This window comes from Rhinatrema bivittatum, chromosome 2 (assembly GCF_901001135.1).
Source record: "Rhinatrema bivittatum chromosome 2, aRhiBiv1.1, whole genome shotgun sequence".
NCBI classification, from domain to species: domain Eukaryota; kingdom Metazoa; phylum Chordata; class Amphibia; order Gymnophiona; family Rhinatrematidae; genus Rhinatrema; species Rhinatrema bivittatum.
Window position 1 is genome coordinate 465,876,662 of NC_042616.1, and position 19,645 is coordinate 465,896,306.

Below are 19,645 nucleotides of genomic sequence, written 5' to 3' on the forward strand. Positions count from 1 at the left end.
AGCTGAATGTTATCTGCTGATTTTAAAACATGTGCGAAACCACACATTTTTGCTGAATTCAGAAAACTGATAAGGTTAAGATGCAGATCGCAGTCATGTTAAAATGACTACATTAGAATGAATGTGCTCATTTTAACATGGACACTATCTTGGTCCTCCGCTGTAGCCCGCATTACTCATGCCCGAGATATGGGCTCAGTTATCATGGACTGTGTGACATCATAGGGGATTCTTGACCTCCTCGTCCCAGCATCTCCAACTTCTCCTGTATCCTGGCTCTTCTGGGATCACCAAGACCCTCTCTCCACACTGAACAATCCCCTTGACATCTAGTCCCCTACTCTTCCTCCCCAGCTCACCCACCACTTTCCTAGGCCTAGGGAAGTAGCAAGAGAAGGAAAAGCTGGTCAACCTGTCTTCTTATATTTTCCGAGTGCGCCAGTGTATGGCAGCTTTGTAACCTTGTACATTGTGTGGCACGTTATCAATTAACTATACCTCCAAAGATAAACTTATACAGTCAAATGCAAACGTTTAGGTACCCCTGGTCAAACTGTATGATTCAATGAACCTTAAAGTGAACAAAAGCTGACACAACCTTTGCATGGCACAAAGTTAAACACCGACAAATAGCCAACGGTAAACATAACATCTTTTTGCAATTTTAATGGAAAATGACTATCTATTTGTTGATTTTAACAGTGAATATGGCATGTTGGTGAAGTGGAAGAACAGTGGGCTAAACTAAAAGGAGCAACAGTATGAGAAAATGATCTTTATGTGAGGCTAAATAAAGAATAAAAAGAAACCAGCATGGCTTACCAAACTGGTGACTAAAAAAGTAAGGCAGTAGAAAAGACCAGCTGTTGTATGTCAAGGCTCCATACTGGAATGGAGTAATAACCTGCCATTGACAGAGGAGAGGGTAAGGATGGAGCTTGCATAACTGAAAGTAGGCAAAGCGATGGGGTAGCTGGGATGCATGCAAGGATCTTAAGGAGGTTCAGGGAGGTTCTGGCAGGTCTAGTGAAGGATCTGTTTAATAGATTTTAGCAATTTTGCTACGGATGCCAATAAGTTCTGAACTCATTAGCATCCATAGCAAAACTGTGCACAAACAGGCCTCTAACATCGGCATCTATAATTGTTTTCAGGCATTAGGGGTGTGCATTCGTTTCCAACGTATTGGTAATCCGCAACGTATAGGGCCATATTCGTTGTATTCGTGGGGAAGCGAAACGTATCACGACTCCCCACGAATACAACGAATCTTCACCAAATTATTTGGCCGTCTAAAGGAGCGAATTTAAACAAACCCCCCACCCTCCTGACCCCCCCAAGACTTACCAAAACTCCCTGGTGGTCCAGCGGGGGTCCGGGAGCCATCTCCTGCACTCACGCCGTCGGCTGCCGGTATTCAAAATGGTGCCAATAGCCTTTGATCTTACTATGTCACAGGGGCTACTGGTGCCATTGGTCGGCCCCTGTGACATAGTGAGGGCAAAGGCTATCGGCGCCATTTTAAATACTGGCAGCCGACGGCCCGAGTGCAGTAGTTGGCTCCCGGACCCCCGCTGGACCACCAAGGACTTTTGGCAAGTCTTGTGGGGGTCAGGAGGGTGGGGGGTTGTAGTTAATTCAATTTTAGCCGGGAAATGAATAAGAATGAATGCATGAACGTATCGGGTGCCCCCCTTGCCGAATGCAACGTATCTGCCCCCCGACGAATACGAATACCGAATGCAACATATGCTGTCCCTCTGCACATCCCTATCAGGCATGCCTGGATAATTTACCTAGCCTTACATAGATAGGAACTTCTTACTTGTTCAGGTATAGATGATAAATCTCGTTGTAAAACGGGAAGTATGTCAAATTGCTAAGCCTATAATAGTTTCTTAATTTAACTTGTGTGTTAGGTTGATAAAACTAAACTCACAGTTCTATTAATAATGAGCAGGTAGAGTCATACTGGATTGACAGGGATATTTTTTCATTTTCTCATTGGATAATTAACAACTTAGCATTAAAATGTAGTAGATGTCACTTATTCAGAGAGCAGTTACATACCCACTTCTGACATTTCAGGAACAGTGCCACTGTACATGTCCTTGGTAAATTTGGGCTCACTATCATTGATGTCATGAATCTTTATAACAAACTCAGATTCTGGTTCCACGGGAATGCCTGTTCTTTTATTTACTGCCTGGGCACGCAGAATGTACACAGGCTTTTCCTCCCTGTCCAGTCGTCTCGTGGCTTGTATATCTCCTGTATTTTCATTGATGATAAACAGGTCTCCAGCTCCATCTCCCGAGAGGATGTACTTGAGCGATCCATCTCCTTTGTCCTGGTCTGAGTGCAACTGAAAAACAAGGACATTAGAATGCTGAGACACAATCCTACGACACACGGCATTTTGTATCTCATATCACAAGGAATATTTCGTCTTTGCATTTGTTTGCAGCTGAAATCTTTTTGTCAGAAAATCTTTATTTCCTGCACAGAATGTTACAAGAACTGCCATAGCATCTTAGGTTTTGTTTCAGAGTAGTTTAGCCTCTCTCCTTTCCCGTGAGACAACACTATGAAAGGCAATATAAACCATATAACGGAACCTGAAGACACAGGACCACCTATAGAGTCAGTAAGAGTCAATGAAATGCAAATGAAGCTATCAAGAATGAGACAAAACGAGTTTCTGATGAAACTAACATTCCATTGTTCACTAAAGCAAAGGCATGCGCCTCTATTATCGCTCGCTTTTGCCAATACGAAGGTGATAGCCACAAGGCGAAACAGGAAAAAAATACATTTCATCTTAACAGATTTGCTCTAACTGGATAACTTCACATGGAAACAGCAACATGTGCTATTAGACTGTCTTTGTAGAAAATGGCTAAATTATACCTCTGAATATATTTTCTTATTACACATTGTTGTTGCTATCAAACTGGTGCATGATACTAAATGTATTTTTCATAATCAGCTGAACTTAAGAGCTGTGAAGGCACAAGATGACTGAGTATCGGAGCACTAACTCTGTGAGGGTGACATACACCTGAGTAAAAGCTGTGAACTGAACTATAAGTAGCTATAGCAGATGTGACTGAAGTATTTGGGGCATTTGGCTTGCAACTCAGAAAAGATCAGGATGTGAGTCTGAGTCACTCCGCCATCAGTAACTTCTTGTAGAGTAGGGGGTCTGCAGGCCAAAGCATAACATTACAAAAAAAACACCTGAAAGAAAAAACAAAACAAAAGAAACTTTCCCCCCAGCATTAAAACAGTGAAACTATCCTGTCCCAGGTCTCCCCCATCCCCAGGGGACTCATACCCCCTTCCTAAGAGCTGCAAAGTCAAAAGGACCAAAAGTGATCCCAAGCTGCTCCTGCCCAGCTGGGCTCCGGATTGAAAATGACACCGGAAGGCCCTTAGGCCAGTGACATTTTGTGCTAAGGTCACAAAACATGCAACTGTACAACAAAAGGGCCAGCTAGTGCCATTTTTTAATCAGGACCTGGAGAAACAGGAGAATCAGAGGATTTTTCCTGCCCCTTTCTACTTCACAGACCCCCAAGAATGGGGTATGAAACCTGTAGGGGGGGGGGGGGGGGTGGAAGAAGCTTATGGAAAGAGCCCATGGGGGAGGGGGAGTTGATTTTGTTGTTTTGCCAGCTCTCATTTTTTTATGATTTTCCAAAATGAAATGTTTGTAGCCCCCGTCCCAATTGGCTGTCGGGCATGGGGGACACTCAGTGAGGATCACGGACCACGAAAGTCATGATGTCCCAGGATTCCCGCACAAGTGGAAGAGCACAGCCTTTTCAAGGCCCGTAGGATTTTGTTCTCTTTGGGGGTTCTTTTGCAAGCCAGTCCAGTCACAACAAATTAGGGGTGTGCATTAGTTCCCTACAAATTGGTAATCCGCAACGTATAGGGCCATATTTGTGGTATTTGTGGGGAAGTGAAACGTATCGCGATTCCCCACGAATACAACAAATCTTTGCCGAATTATTCAGCCGCCTAAAGGAGCAAATTTAAATCACCCCCACCCTCATGACCCCCCCAAGACTTACTAAAACTCCCTGGTGGTCCAGCGGGGCAGCTGGGAGCCATCTCCTGCACTCAACCCTCGGCTGCCGGTATTCAAAATGGTGCCGATAGCCTTTGACCTACTATGTCACAGGGGCTACCGGTGCCATTGGTCAGCCCCTGTCACATGGTAGGAGCAATGGATGGCTGGCGCCATCTTTTGCTGGACTTTTGGCAAGTCTTGTGGGGGTCAGGAGGGTCCCCCAAGACTTGCCAAAAGTCCCTGGTGTTCCAGCGGGGGTCCGGGAGTGATCTCCTGCACTTGGGCCATCGGCTGCCAGTAATCAAAATGGCGCCGATAGCCTTTGCCCTTACTATGTCACAGGGGCTACCAGTGCCATTGGTCAGCTCCTGTCACATGGTAGGAACACAAGATGGCGCCAGCCATCCATTACAATGGTAGCCCCTGTGACATAGTAGGTCAAAGGCTATCGGCGACATTTTGAATACCGGCAGCCAAGGCTTGAGTGCAGGAGATGGCTCCCGGACCCCCCGCTGGACCACCAGGAGTTTTGGTAAGTCTTGGGGGGGTCAGGAGGGTGGGGGGTTGTAGTTAATTTAATTTTAGTCAGGAAACGAATAAGAATTGACGTATAAACGTATTGGGGGGGGGGGGGGGCCCTTTCCGAATGCAACGTATCTGCCCCCAACAGAACTGCTTTTTAAACTCAAGTAGGACTTTTGCCCCTTAGAATGCTGTAAGTCTAATCATGCACAACAGTGGGAATTCATTTTTGGTTGGGTTGTGTATACAGATGTTCCCGTCTCTATCGATTATTTGCCATTCATTTCCTAAGCAAGAGTATTCTTGTATTGTAATTCAGCTGAAAATAAAAATAAAGAATTAAAAAAAATGTATTTATTGTGTAGTATTGACTTGGTGAATGGGGGTGGGGGTTCAGGTTGAAGAACCAGGAAGGTGTCGATGACCCGGAGAAGGTCTGGGCTAAATGGTGGAGTAATTGGTAAACTGGCAAATTTTATTTTTGTGTGCATGTTTTAAAATTTGCCAATTTATATGTGTAAATCTGGACTTAGCTAAAAGTCCTGCTTTGCTTTCACATGTAAAATATATGTAAGTATATTTTTAGAAGAGGAAGAAAAAGTATACGCGTTCAATGGACTGATGTACGTGGTTTAAATGCACTGCATTTCTTTCTGTGTAAACATACATAGGCAAGTGTATGTTGTGGGATAGAGATAGGTGCATATTTTATAAAATGCACATATATCATATGCGTGGGTTATAAAATACTTGCATAGATCTGCTTCCGGCCACCTATGCCACTGCGTGCAGTCGTTTGAAAGCTATCCTCTTAATAAAGAGGGTGAAGTGACTTACCCAAGGTCCCAAAGAGTGTTAGTTGGATGTGAACCCTGACGTGCTCTTAGCCTGCTGCTCTCACCAATGGACTCCTCCTTCACTCAGCCCTGAACAGAACAGACCTTTCTGATTCACGATGAAACACAGGTTTTTAACTGGGAAAGCATTACTCTTAGTAGAAACATTTTCCTGATATGAAGCATACATATATGGCTCTTAAATTTTAAAAAGTTAAACCTGGTTGCAAAGAATTATCTGCTTGAAAAACATCATCAGAGTCTTTATGCTTGCAAACGAATTTTAAATACAAAGCATCATAATGAATTTTACCATATTCCCTCAGTCCTGATTAAAATTTATACAATTAAAATACCCTCTGAGCATAAGCTTACTGCATGGAAAGTAGTAAGTTCAAATTGCCTCAAATATGGATTTTCATTTTGCTTTTACATTTGAAACATAAAGATTAATAATGTTTTCTTGTATATAAATCTTTCTGATAATACAGAAATCCAATTTTCACATGCTATGCCTTCACTGAATAAAAAGACTGTTTGGTCTATATGTATAAGAAAGGGACATTTTCTTATCTTCCTGCTAGACCTGTCCTTACTCATGGGAATTTCTACCTCCACAGATGCTGGAGACAGAGGGCACACCTTTTTCCCTTCTGACGTTGTATCCAGTTGTAAGGGGGTATGGCCTTAGGCAGTTGCCAGCAGTGTCTTGTCTCCAGCAGTTGTGGACTAGTGAAGACAGGTCTCTAGTCACTGTCAGCTCCCAGGGTCTTGGTTAGTACTTAGCGTGGTGAGCCCGGTCAACCTGCTTTCCCCAACAGAACCCACTCCTAGAGAAAAGAAGAAACAACAACCTTGTTCACTGTGGCCCAGATTTTAAAAGGCCTATGCATGCCTGGCCTATTTTAAAGCCCCGGGACATGCGTATGGGTGTGGAGGGGGCTGCTATGTCGGAGGATCGCGTGTTGGCAGGGTGCCGGTGCTCGCAACCTGCTTCTGCCTTGGGGCAGGTGCAAAAGGTAGGATAAAGGTTGGGGGGGGGGGGTCTAGGTTAGGGCCAGGGGGTGGGTAGGTTAGGGGAAGGGGAAGGGGAAGGGAGGTTAGCAAAGTGGGTTGGGAATGGGGGAAGGCCGAGGGCATCGGCACACACAAGTTGCACAAGTGTGCACCCCCTTGTGGGTGCCGACCCCCGATTTTATAACATGCGCGCACCTGCGCGTGCATGTTATAAAACTGGGTGTCCATGTGTGCGTGCCAGGGAGCATGTTTTAAAATCTACTCCTGTGTGTTCCCAACAGATGTAACGGTGTTTTAGGGTCTAGTATAATATTTGCATGGCTGCCTAATCATAGGTAGAGTTGTTGCTTTTGGAGTCATAAGAACATAAGAAATTGCCATGCTGGGTCAGACCAAGGGTCCATCAAGCACAGCATCCTGTTTCCAACATTGCCAAACCAGGCCATAAGAACCTGGCAATTACCCAAACACTAAGAAGATCCCATGCTACTGATGCAATTAATAGCAGTGGCTATTCCCTAAGTAAACTTAATTAATAGCCATTAATGGACTTCTCCTCCAAGAACCTATCCAAACCTTTTTTGAACCCAGCTACACTAACTGAACTAACCACATCCTCTGGCAACAAATTCCAGAGCTTTATTGTGCGTTGAGTGAAAAATAATTTTCTCCGATTAGTCTTAAATATGCTACTTGCTAACTTCATGGAGTGCCCCCTAGTCCTTCTATTATTCGAAAGTGTAAATAACCGAGTCACATCTACTCGTTCAAGACCTCTCATGATCTTAAAGACCTCTATTATATCTCCCCTCAGCCGTCTCTTCTCCAAGCTGAAAAGCCCTAACCTCTTTAGTCTTTCCTGATAGGGGAGTTATTCCATTCCCCTTATCATTTTGGTTGCCCTTCTCTGTACCTTCTCCATTGCAACCATATCTTTTTTGAGATACGGCGACCAGAATTGTACACTGTATTCAAGGTGTGGTCTTGTGAGTTAGTGCTGCTGTAGAATGGCAAGTTTTCTATATAGTATTTTTCTATTCCAGGATTTTGTATTATTTCACAATGTGCCTGGTAGTGGAAGAAAGTTGTTTCCTTGATCCTTTCCTGGACAAAATTGCACCTGGGTGAGATTTTCTACCTAGAGTGTGGGCCATGAGTAAGCCAGTAAGTGACTGCACCCCAGGGCCCCGGAAGTTAATTCTTCCTCCCCCCCCCCTCTGGATTTGAACGTGGACCCATGGCACCAGACATGGGCCCTGCTACACTAGCATGAAGCATTTAATTGGTCTGGGAATGAATAATTATATTCTAAGATTTATGCAAAGAATGTATGCGACAGAACATTAACTGCAAATGTACAGTAAAGAATTGTCAGTGGGAATGTAAGCAAGCTTGGGGCAGAGTTGAGAGCAGAGCTTGGTTGCCCCCCCCACCAACTAAAAAGGTGCTCCGCTGTCCCAGGAATGAGACTTGGCTTGTCTTTACCCTTGGACCTGGTATTGGTTACAATCTCTGGTTTTTATATGTATCTGGAACTGAGTGCTTGTTAAATTAGGGGTACAAAGCCTCCACCAACAGGATTTTTAGAAATCTCCAATGCGTAATATCTCTCCTACCTCTGGGCCTTTTCAAGCAAGGACTTTCATGCAAGTGGACGGTTGTTAAATGTTATGAGATAAATGTGAAAGGGATGCAGTTTCTCCTAAATTCCTCTTGCTCCATTTAAAAACATTTCTTGGAGTAGGGGTTCTATGTTTTTTTATCTTTGCACTCAATTATGTTCCATGCAGTGAAGTATACCGTTTAGAAGTATTTGATTCCCTTTTTTTATTTATGAATTTTCCATGTTACTTGCAGTGAAGAATACTATTTAGAAGTATTTGATTCCCTTTATTTATGAATTTTCCATGTATTTGATTCTCTTTTTTTATTTATGAATTTTCCAAATACATTTCAAGAATCTGAACAGCAAACCATGAAATAATAACAAAAAAAGAATAAAAAGAAAATAACAATATTATATAGTTACGATTCACTTATCTCATACAATCCAAGTCCTCAATAAGATGAATCCAAGAACACAACCCCAGGAAAATAGTGCAATAATGTTAAGGAAATTACTAGCAATCAAAGGAGCTATATATGTATGAATAGACTTATAACTGGACATTCAGCGCTCTGCTGTCAGAGATGGGAGAGGAACTTAAGATAGCTATAGATTTATCACTCAGAAAAGATGACAATTAGATGGTTGAAAAAAGATATAGGAGACATTTTGGTATTTAATAAGACATTTGTAAGGAAATTTGAGAAGAAAGAAAGCACCTAATTCTAAAGACTTGGGCCTCATTCATAGAAATTGCCTCCTCTTCTTCTGCATTTGTCTGGCAAGATCCAGATAAACTCATACTTTTAAATTTAGGAAGCTTTCCAAACGGTGATGAAAAAACATTTTAAGGACCTAGTCTCTGTTGGACTCCAAGAGGAAAGAAGCAATAAGGTTTGCTGAAAAAACTTAGATTCTTTTCAGAAGTTTCTAGAATTCTAGTGATATCCAACTTAGGCCTAGATTCATCAAACTATTGCATGCGATAGGAAGAGGGGCATGTTTTATGGTAATAGCTTATTTATCGTAAAGTGCACTATTGTAATGCTTTGTATAGGTATTACTGCAGAGTGCAATAACTTTTCACCCTTTGCAGTAAGTGCCACAACTGCTGTAATTCCTACTTATAATATATGAGAGAGAGAGAGAAAGAGAGAAAGAGAGAGAAGCTAGCTATAAGGCCCTCATACTAGGTAGGTATTTATACCTCTATGGGGCAGATTTTAAAACCTTGCGCGAGCGCGTACTTTTGTTCGCATTTGTTGTTGTCTCTGTAGGTTGCTTAAAACACTAACAGTGCTATGAGCAAAAACATTGCAAAGGTTGATGAAGCCATATTGCACATCTTAATGAAAAAGATGTAGTTATTAGCCACATTAAAACTGTGCAATATGGCTTTGCAACTTGTGAAGCCAACTCACTTGGCCAGAAATCCCACTCCTTTTCTAAATTAGCATCACACCATGCATTATGGTGCTCTTCGCTTGCAAAAAATGCCTTAACGCATGCGAAAAGGCCATAATGCAGCTTGGAAAATAACCCCCTTAGCTGACTCAGTCAAAGAAAGAGTCTGCAAGCATATCCTTATGATCAGGAGACCCTTTCTTAAAGGATGGTATATAATATATTCTTGAAACCAGTGGTAAAGCTTGTTTGGGGATTTTAAGAATATCCATTAAGTATTTTTTCCACATTTCTTTAGGAGAGATAAGTGGATCCTGTGGAAGATTAATAAAGTGGAGGTTTTTCCCTCCAAATTTGATTTTCCATTTGCTCTAATCTGTTTGATAGAAGTTGATTTTCTTTAAGCAAAGCCTGCTGAAGAGCAGATGTACTTTCTAGATCCACTTTAAGGGTCTCATAAGATTTTTTAATCTCACTTTCCAACAATTTCATCTAAGAATCTAAAGCATTTATGCAATTCACCACTGGTTTTATCTGGATTGCCATATTGTTGTTTAAAGTCTGAATTGCTTCCCAAATAATGTCAAGTGTGAATGTAATTGGCCTTACCATTTCAAGCAGTTGAAACTGGCATAATTCAAGAAAGTCCACTCCATTCTGCCTCCAGGAATCTCCCCTGCATGGCCGAGATTCTCAAATGGCACTGAAGCACTTCCAACAGGTTCCGAGGTCTCAGAATGAGGCTCAAAGCCACCAACAACATTGATCAGCGTCATACCTCATCTCATACCTCATCTCATCTCATCTCAGCAGGATTTGCAGGGGCCATCTGTTCTTCTGGGGTCAAAGATGTCAATAGCTCTGGGAGGGAGTCGAGTTTTCCTTCCTTCCGACCAACTTCCAGAGAGCACATTTCTGGAGTAATGACTCCCCATCTCACATGAGCGTCCATCGAACCCACCAGTGGGCTCAAAGAGGAAACTGTTGAGACCTCAAGCTCCCTAGCCCTCCGTTTTCAGCCAGAGTGAGGCATGTTTTTGATAAGGTAAGGCAAATATGAAGACAAGCTCAAGAGTGTGCTGCTAGTTCCACCATATTGGATCCTTCTCCTTGATTCCCTTCTAAGGTGTCAGATTACTGAAACTATTACTCCTTGTCTGTGTATCATTCATTTGCATTGTCAATATTTTTCCTGAAAGCTGCTTATTGTTTGTTGCTCTCCTTTTTCTTTTTCCCTCTTACACTGTTTCCCCCAGGTTGTTGTGAACCTGCATTGTTAATAATTCTTTCTTCTAGGATTGGCCTCCCCTCCTTTGGCGCTGGGTAAATCTAAATACCCCAGAGGGAGGCCACAATAAAATAATCACTTCTCATGTCATAAGAACTTGACTTTAAGGCACAATATATCTTGTAAAAATCATGTAAACCTTCTTTACATGAATTTTTAAATGAGTACATGATTTGAAGAGCACATCAGATCGATATGCGTGTTATCTTCATGACATTGGTAACAATTCAGATAGGGTGGAGAAACACACAGAGTATGCTCACATCAGCATAAAGAAAGGATATTAAGCACGATGCACTCACCTTTATTCCTTTGGAAATACGTTTTAACCATTTATGCACCTTAACTCCAAAAGAAATCAATAGAGCAAAAGACAAAAAATAAAATATATAGAAATCTACATTTCAGGTTGGCACAAATCTCTTTATTTTCCTATTGAACTTACAATGAACTCTAGATATCTTTGGGGCCGCTGACATGTTTTATACAATATAAACAATTCCTCTGTATAAAAGAATACATAGTAAACTATCATGCGGTTATAGGGATGAGATAAAAATTCAAATCTGGTTAGGAGGCCATAGCTATTCTCATCCTTAAATCTACTGGGGAAGTGAGATATCTTGGGGTAGATGCCTTGTATCTGTATTCTGCACAATCTGGCATACTGAACATAGAGCAACCATGACATCAATAAATAGATCTGAAACCTCTAGAGTGCAGGTAGATAGATTGTGTCAGCCTTGGGCCATGTCATTCTCCAGAAGGACAAAGACGATAAAGGGCAAAAAGCACTAAACAGATTGCAGTTCCAAAGAAAAAGAAAAGTAGGTTGCAAAATACATCCTGAAAAACTCCCAATAGTTAGTTTAGTGATTATTGCAAGCTGCAATAATCTGTTCTTTATAAAAATGCCTCCTCTCAGTTTTGTATCTGGTTCTAACTACTGGTCCATCTCCCTAATTTCCTTCCTTTCTAAAGTTTTGTAGCAAGTCATCGTTGGCTAGCCTTTGCATGTTCTTCTTTTTATCAATGCTCGTCTGTCTTCAGATCTCACTACTATACTGAAACTGCCCTCCTTCCCCTTTTTAATTATCTTGTCTGCTATATCCTGCTGATCTACTATACTTGTCCTGGATTTGTCAGCAACTGTCAACACTGTTTGCCATCAACTCTATTTTTTTTTCTGGCTCTACTCATTCATTGTTCACATCCTGTCAAATTTCTCCTTCAGTGTTCTTGTCAATAACTCTGTCTTCCAAATCATTTATTTTGGTTGATGCGTAATCCTCCCATTTCCCTCAGCCTGTAACCTTGGAGTAATCTTCGACTCCTCTTTCTCCTTCTCTATACATATCCATAGAAACATAGAAATGATGGCAGAAGACCAAACGGCCCATCCAGTCTGCACAGCAAGCTTTCACACTTATTTTTTCTCATACTTATCTGATACGCTTGGCCTTTATTAGTAACTTTTTGGTTCTAGTTACTTTCCACCCCCACCATTGATGTAGAGAGCAGTGCTGGAGCTGCATCTAAGTGAAGTATCTAGCTTATTTGGTTAGGGGTAGTAACTGCCACAATAAGCAAGCTACTCCCATGCTTATTTGTTTACCCAGCCTGTGCAATTCAGTCCTTGTTGGTTGTTGTCTGAATATAAATCCTCTTTTCTTGATGGAAGCACATTCATTTTGACAGAGGCAATCCTCCCCAACCACAAAATCTGAAAGGGCATCCAGATCTTTAAATCTTGCTTCACCTCTTGAATAAAGGAAGAATATTCAGTGAATAGAGTTGTTCAAGATTAATTGGGATCACAATCCCTAAATATTTCAAATAGCTTTTATTCCATGTTAAATGAAAAGCAGCTTTCAACCTCTGTTGTGTGTCTGCATCAACCTGACTCCCCAAAACCTTGGTCTTTTGCTCATTCACTTTTGGTCCAGATAGTCTACCAAATAGCTGGATGGCCTCCTATCGTGGAGAAGTACATAATACATAAATAAAGCTATTCTGTTAATGCTACCATCTGCCCTCACAATACCTGAAAAACCTTGTTATGGTCTAATCACAGCAGAAAATAATTCCATAGCTTAGGCAAATAAGAGAGGAAAGGGAATATTCTTATCTCGTTCCTCTATTGAGAGACATTTTTTTTAGAGAGCCTACCATTTACTTTAATTTGAGCTTCAGGGTTTCAAAAGAAATTTTTGACAAAAGTCTGAATATTCTTTTCAAATCCAAAGTGTTGAGGGGGCCCAGTACAAGTACTCTAAAAAAGTCTTTTCTGCATCTAGAGAAACCAAAACTACCTCATCACCTATGCTGTGTACATGATACATTAAATTCAGGGTATGCCTAATATTATCAGCACCATGCCTTCATTGAATAAAAAGTCGTTGGTCTTCATGGATAAGAAAGGGAAGTTTCCTTGAGTTAACTGGTCTACAGTTAACTCATGGGAATTTCCTCCTTCACAGCTGCCAGAGGCAGAGGACACATCTTTTTCCTTTGTGATGTTTCATCCAGTTGTAAGGGGTGTGCGGCCTTAGGCAGTTGCCAGCAGTCTCTATCTACAGCAGTTACAGACCACAGAGGACTGGTCTGTACTCACTGCTAACTCCTAGGGTCTTGGATAGACCTCAGCATGGTTGAGCCTACTGGATCCTGGGCCAACAGTCTTTAGGGACTGCTTTCCCCAACAGAGACCCGCTAACCATAGAAAAGAAAAAATTCCAAACTTTTTTTTCATTTTCTTGGTTGAGATTGCTCCCAGGACCCCCTAGGGGTCTATTTGAGCATCCCTGGCAGCGGTTTCCTGTCTTTTTAAAAGGAGCAGGGAACCAGGGTGAGAAGAAAGGCAGGAGCTAGACTTCTCCCCCACTCTCCACCTCCCCCTCCTCTCCTTCTCCCCCTCTTGCTCCCCTGCCTTCGGTTCAGCTGTATAAAATATGTAAAAAAAATTAAAATAAAAAGAAGAAGCAGGCTGGAGTAGAAGCAAGAGGATAGATGGTTGTGACCCAGCTCCAAGCACACCTGGCACACCTGGAGGTTGTGCGAAACAATTTCTCTCTCACAGTGTTCAGTTCATTTGACATGGGACTGCAGGAGGATATATATATTTTTTTATTTGTGCAACAACATGAGAACAAGTTGCAGCACCCTTTCTTGTGTGGAGCCTACCCATCTCAACTTCCATAAAACTTACTGCAGAGTGGTTAAAAAAAAAAAAAGACATGGAGCAAGTAGTGCAGGAGGTAGTGGACCCTATCGACCCCCCCTCCCCCAACAGGAGCAGAGCCACATCTGGGAGCAGCTGCAGGGGCAGCTTTGGCAGTAGCTCCAGAATGAGGCATTTCTGAGCCAGAAAGCCTCCAGAGCCCGCATGGTCTCATACCCTTGGACCCACCTTCAGATTCCTGCTCTGTAAGAAAGCAGGGCTCCAAGTCTCGACTCAGGTTTGTTACAGTTCCCCAGGATACACAGGGGAGATCCCCAGTAGTGCCATTAGGGTTCTTTTTTCTGGGGTTCATGCTCCCCATGCATCAGGTTTTTTGTGCTATGCAAAAGCCTGGGGTAGGACCAGTTCCTGCCATATCTGGATCCTATCATACTACTGACTATAGAAGTCCACCATAAAAACAACCTAGGGCCGCCATGAAGACTTCAGTTTCCTCTGCTCAGACCATTATGCAAGATTCCATGGAAGGCTTCCTTAAGGTTTCCCTGCCTTCAACAGGAATTGAAATTTTGCTGGTAATTGCTAGATCCAGGAGTGCCTTAAGGGAGCTCCAGGATAGGAATATTACGGTGGTTTTAAAGCAAGCCTTTTCCACTAATGCCATGTCCCTGCAAGTGACTATTTGTGGAGGCTATGTTGCACAGGTAGTGGTATGCTGGGTTCAACAACTCTCAGACACAGAAAATAAAGCCTGGCCTTTTTAAGCTGACACCATATATGACCTCATTAGGATGGCATCCTGAGCAGTAGATGCTGTATCCAAAGCTTGCCTTTACAAACTGCCTTTTACAGGGGACTTACTTTTCAGAGAAGAATTGGAAAAACTGGTCAGAGACTTGGAAGAATCCATGCCTCAAAACTCCCAGAAGATAACCCTTGTTCAGGCACTTGAGGCTCAAGATGCAAGTGCTTCAGAGAATACTGAAAATTCAAAGCGAGTAAGTAAATGCCTCAGCAAGCCAGTAAAGCTAAATCCAATTCCTTTCAAAGGGCAAGAATAGCCAAAGATGCCTGCTCCACAGGCGCAGGCTACAGTTGTCCACCCCAAAGATATTTAGCAGGTCACGCCCATGATATTCCCTGTAGGTGGATGCTTTCAGCAATTCTATACAGAATGGACCCACATCACATCAGGCCAGTGGGTCTTAGACTTCATTCGAGGGGGCTACTCACTAGAAATGATGGTTCCAATTCCCCAGGCCTATATGACCTCCCCTTGTTCCTCTTTGGCCAAGAAGAAGGCAATAATGGCCACATTGTCAAAGCTACAGGATAGCCAAGCTATTATTCCAGTACCAGCAATGGAACAGGGACTTGGTACATACTCAATTTATTTTCTGGTCTCAAAGAAGAATGGTTTCATTCTTCCCATGTTAGACCTCAAAGGGATCAACATATGTCTAAGAGTACCTCAGTTTCGGATGGAGACACTTTGGTACATCATTATGTCCATAAGGAAAGGAGACTTCCTAGCATCCCTTGATTTAGTGGAGGCTGACTTTCATATCCCGATACTTCCACCAAAATCTGCTTTGCTTTTGTGTCCTAGACAAACATTTTCAATTCCAACTCCTACCTTTCCGTCTGACAACCACCCCAAAAACCTTCACCAACATGATGGTAGTAGAGGCTGCAGCACTACGCAAACAGGGTATATTGGTCCATCCCTACCTAGATGACTGGCTTATCAGAGTAAGTCTTTCCAGGAAACCAATTAGCCTCAAGTAAAGTGATACAGCTCATGAAGCAACTCAGATGGGAGATAAACTATGCAAAAGGGAGTTTGTATCCTATCCAATCCCTGGATTTTTTAAGGGGCACTCTTTAATATAGTAAAGGGGTGGGTTACTTTACTTCAAAGAGGATGGCCAAATTAATATCTCAGGTATACCATTTCCATTCTCAAAAAGCACTCAAAATTTGGAATTATCTCCATCTCTTGGGGCTGATGACAACTATGCTAGATCTAGTTTCATGTATCAGTACTCATATGCACCTGTTGCAACAATCCCTCCTGCCTTTAGACAGTGAGGAAGATCTTAAAATGATAGATGGGGCCCTCTTGAATGGCATGAACCTAGAAACTTCTTCTGTGTCACTATAACTATAAATGCCAGCGCACACAGCTCAGGAGCCCATTGCCAAAGTCAAGTGTCACAGAGGCAATGATCAAGGAAGGAATCGACATGGTTGATAAACAGATTAGAAACAAGAGCCATCAAGGGAACCCTACTCTTTTCCCTGTTGCAGCTGTAGCAAGCAAGAGGGCACTGCAGCCAGACTTCAGCAGCCAAAGCAAACATGCTTTTCAGGTGGGCAGAACGAAATCTGTATCTCCTATCTGCTTCCCACATGACGGGATTGAGAATGTGCAAGCTGACTTCCTCAGCAGAAACAGGTTAGAACTTGGAGAATGGTATTTCAGAGGCATTTCAGATGATAATAAGCCAGTGGAGACAATAGACTTAATGACAACTCGAGCAAATGCCAAAATAGACAGGTTCTTCAGCCAGCAGAAGGAACCAAGCTCCAGTGGAATAGACACCCTGATAAGATTTTGGCCAAAGGACATCTTCCAGATTAGAAATATGGCTCCTGATAGGAAGGACACTGAAAAGAGTGGAAGATCATCTGTCCATTTATTTATTTATTTATTTAGGGTTTTTATATACCGGCATTCTTGATACAATCACATCATGCTGGTTTACAATTAACAGGGGGTGTAAACAGTAATTGAAACTGGAAAAATGAGAGGAAACATTGAAGTTACAATAAACAAAGGATGATCAAAACTGGAAAGAGAAGGAAAGACTATAGGAATTTAACATAAGAGAAGAGAATTATTTACAATGTTCTGAAGTGGCTGACTATGGATGTTGATGAATGATAATCCTGATAGCTACAGACTGGCCAAGGAGACCATGGTATGCATATGTAATAAGACTATTGGCAGGAACCCTGGTATATCTTCCCAGGGGGCATGGCCTATTAGGGCAGGGCCCCATTCCAGTGAAGACCTGTCTCCATTTTATGGCCTGGCGTTTGAGAGGGCACACCTGAATAGGAAGGGCTACTCTATAGTCACTGCGACCATGCTGAAAGCTTAGCTTATATCCGCAACTGGATCCTGTTTGAGAATTTCTTCCAAATTTGTATAATCTTCCACTGGAAAGCAGATGTTGTGTGTATTTTAGATTGCATCCAGAAAGGTCTGGACAAAGGGTTATATTTTAACTCTTGAAAAGTGCCAGTAGCAGCCATATCCTGCTACAGAGGACCAAGCAAGAGCTTTTAGGTAGCAGCACACCCGGGCATAGTCTGTTTTCTTAGAGGGGCTAAGCATATTGAACTGACTTTTAGGCCAGTAGTCCCGCAATGAGACTTAATTTGGTTCTTAGGGCCTTAACAGGCCTTCTTCAAACCAATTAGACAAGCATCTCTAAAAGATCGTTGCTTAAAGATGGCCTTTTTGGTGGCTGTCTCTTTGGCTAGACAGATCTCAGAGAAACAAGTCCTGTCTTGCAGGGACCTCTACTTGGTCTTTATCCTGGACTTGTTTATCTTCTGTCCAGTCCCCACTTTCTGCCATAATGATGTCCTTGTTTCTCCTGAATAAGGTGGTATCCTTTCCAGCCTTTAAGGATAACAAGTTACAAACTAAAAGCATCAAACTTTACCTTTTGGACATCTGGTACATACTCTTTAGGTACCTAAAAGTCTGACAGGCTGTACTACATGGAGATCCACAGAAGGGAGAAGCAGCCTCCAAGCTGACAATAGCTAGATGAATCAAAGAAGCAATAACTTTGGCTTACTTATTCAGAGATAAACAAGCATTGGTTACACTCCAGGCACACTCCATCAGAGCACCGGCTATATCATGGGCACAGGTGTTGTCAGGCCACAGAAGACATCTGTAGGGCAGCCTCCTGTTCCTCCCTGCATTCCTTTACTAGAAGTATGAGCCAAGGCAAATGCAGCCCTTGAAGCAAGTGTACTTGAGGCAGTACTTTCTTCCTCCTGCCTGAAGAAGTAGCAGCTTACATATTTCCCATGAGTAAGGGAAATATTCTAGCATGAAGATAAGGAGGGTGACATTTGATCTTACTTGATAATTTTTTTTTTTAAGACCTGCTAGACCAGTCTAAGGCCCACTCAGTAATACAATGCTTTCAGATCCTATCACAATGCCGAATCTATGTGCTATCCCCTCTACCTTTCAATTCAATTCCTATTTCCTCAAGGGGGATAGAAGTTCCAGAATTCATCCTTTTCTTTTAAAAAAATAAAGGAAAGAAAATGTTGTTAGAAACCTTTAAAAAAAAAAAAAAAAAAGATAGAGCACAGATATATCTCTGTTATTCGAATACAGAAATGCACTGAGAGTGAATCAAGGGATTTATCTCACTCTCCAGTGCATCCTTAATTGTAGTTTTTATTACCTTAAATTTGTGTAGGGTAAGTTGTTCCTTTCTTGCTCTGAAAGCTGCCTAAGGCCACACCTGCCCTTATAGCTGGACATAACATCACAAGAGAAAAACATGTGTTTTCTGTCTCCAGCAACTGTTGAGTGGAAAATTCCTATGAGAAAGGACTGGTCTAGCAGGACTTAAGGAAAAGAAATTATCAGTTAAGATCAACTTTCACACCAAGTTCCATTATTTGAGCTAGGATCTTAGACAACATTTGATTGCCATAATTCAAAAGAGAAATTGGCTGGTAAGAACCATATTCCAAAGGGTCTTTACCCATGTTTAGTGTACATTGCAACCAAAATAGAAGTTAGAAGGGAAGAACAAGCCAAGGAATCACCTAGCAGCATACTATGAGCCACAGGATCAGAAAGATTTTGTAAAATAAAAGAGGGAAACAATTTTCCCTAGGGCTCTTTCCATTATTCAAAGCTTCAATCGCCTCCATGACCTCAAAAATGGAAATCAAAGAATCCAATCAATGGGAAGATTCCCTCGATAACACAGGAAGATCAAGAGCCTGTAAAATATTTGATATTTTATCCATACTAGCTACTGACTCAGAAGAATGCAATGATGAATAATAATTCCTAAAAGCCTCACAAATTATGCCACTGTCACAGGAAATTTCTCCTGAAGAGGTACAAATACAGTAGTAATCAAAAAATTCATCTATGAAGAGGCCTTCAACTTGTGAGCTAGCAGTTTATCTGCTTTATTCCCTTTATCATAAAATAACTGTTTTACTCTTCTCAAAGTCCTACCCACCTTGTTAATAACATAAGCTTTTACTATGGCCCTTTTATGCAACACAACTTTCTTTAAATGCAAGGAACAATATCTTTTAATCAATCTTTTGAATTTCTATAGCTCATCTCTAGCAATATTTTCTGACTCTCCATGGCACTGCCTTCTATCAGCTATTGGAATCAATCTTCCTCTAATAGTAGCCTTAGCTGTTTCCCATAAAGTATCCACTGATACTTCTCCATTATCATTAATTAAAAAAAAAAAACAAACCTCTTGAATAGCGTAATTTACCGAGTCATGTACAGCCTCATCTCGCAACAGATATTTAGTCTTTCACACTCTAGAAAACTGAATCCTGAATTCCTAAATACATTTTAATGTAATCTAATTAGAGCCTGATCAGACCATTCTATTAGACCCAAATGTGCAGA

At 41.8% G+C, this 19,645-nt stretch overlaps 1 protein-coding gene across 1 annotated transcript in view; it reads right to left on the reverse strand.

Annotated features, from left to right (window-relative positions):
- LOC115084996 (cadherin-6-like) overlaps window positions 1-19,645 on the reverse strand; it is a 233,274-nt gene that overhangs the window by 49,366 nt on the left and 164,263 nt on the right. Inside the window, exon 3 of the mRNA XM_029590503.1 lies at window positions 2,071-2,365. Coding sequence (XP_029446363.1) covers window positions 2,071-2,365 — 295 coding nt within the window. The remainder of the gene's footprint in view (window positions 1-2,070; window positions 2,366-19,645) is intronic.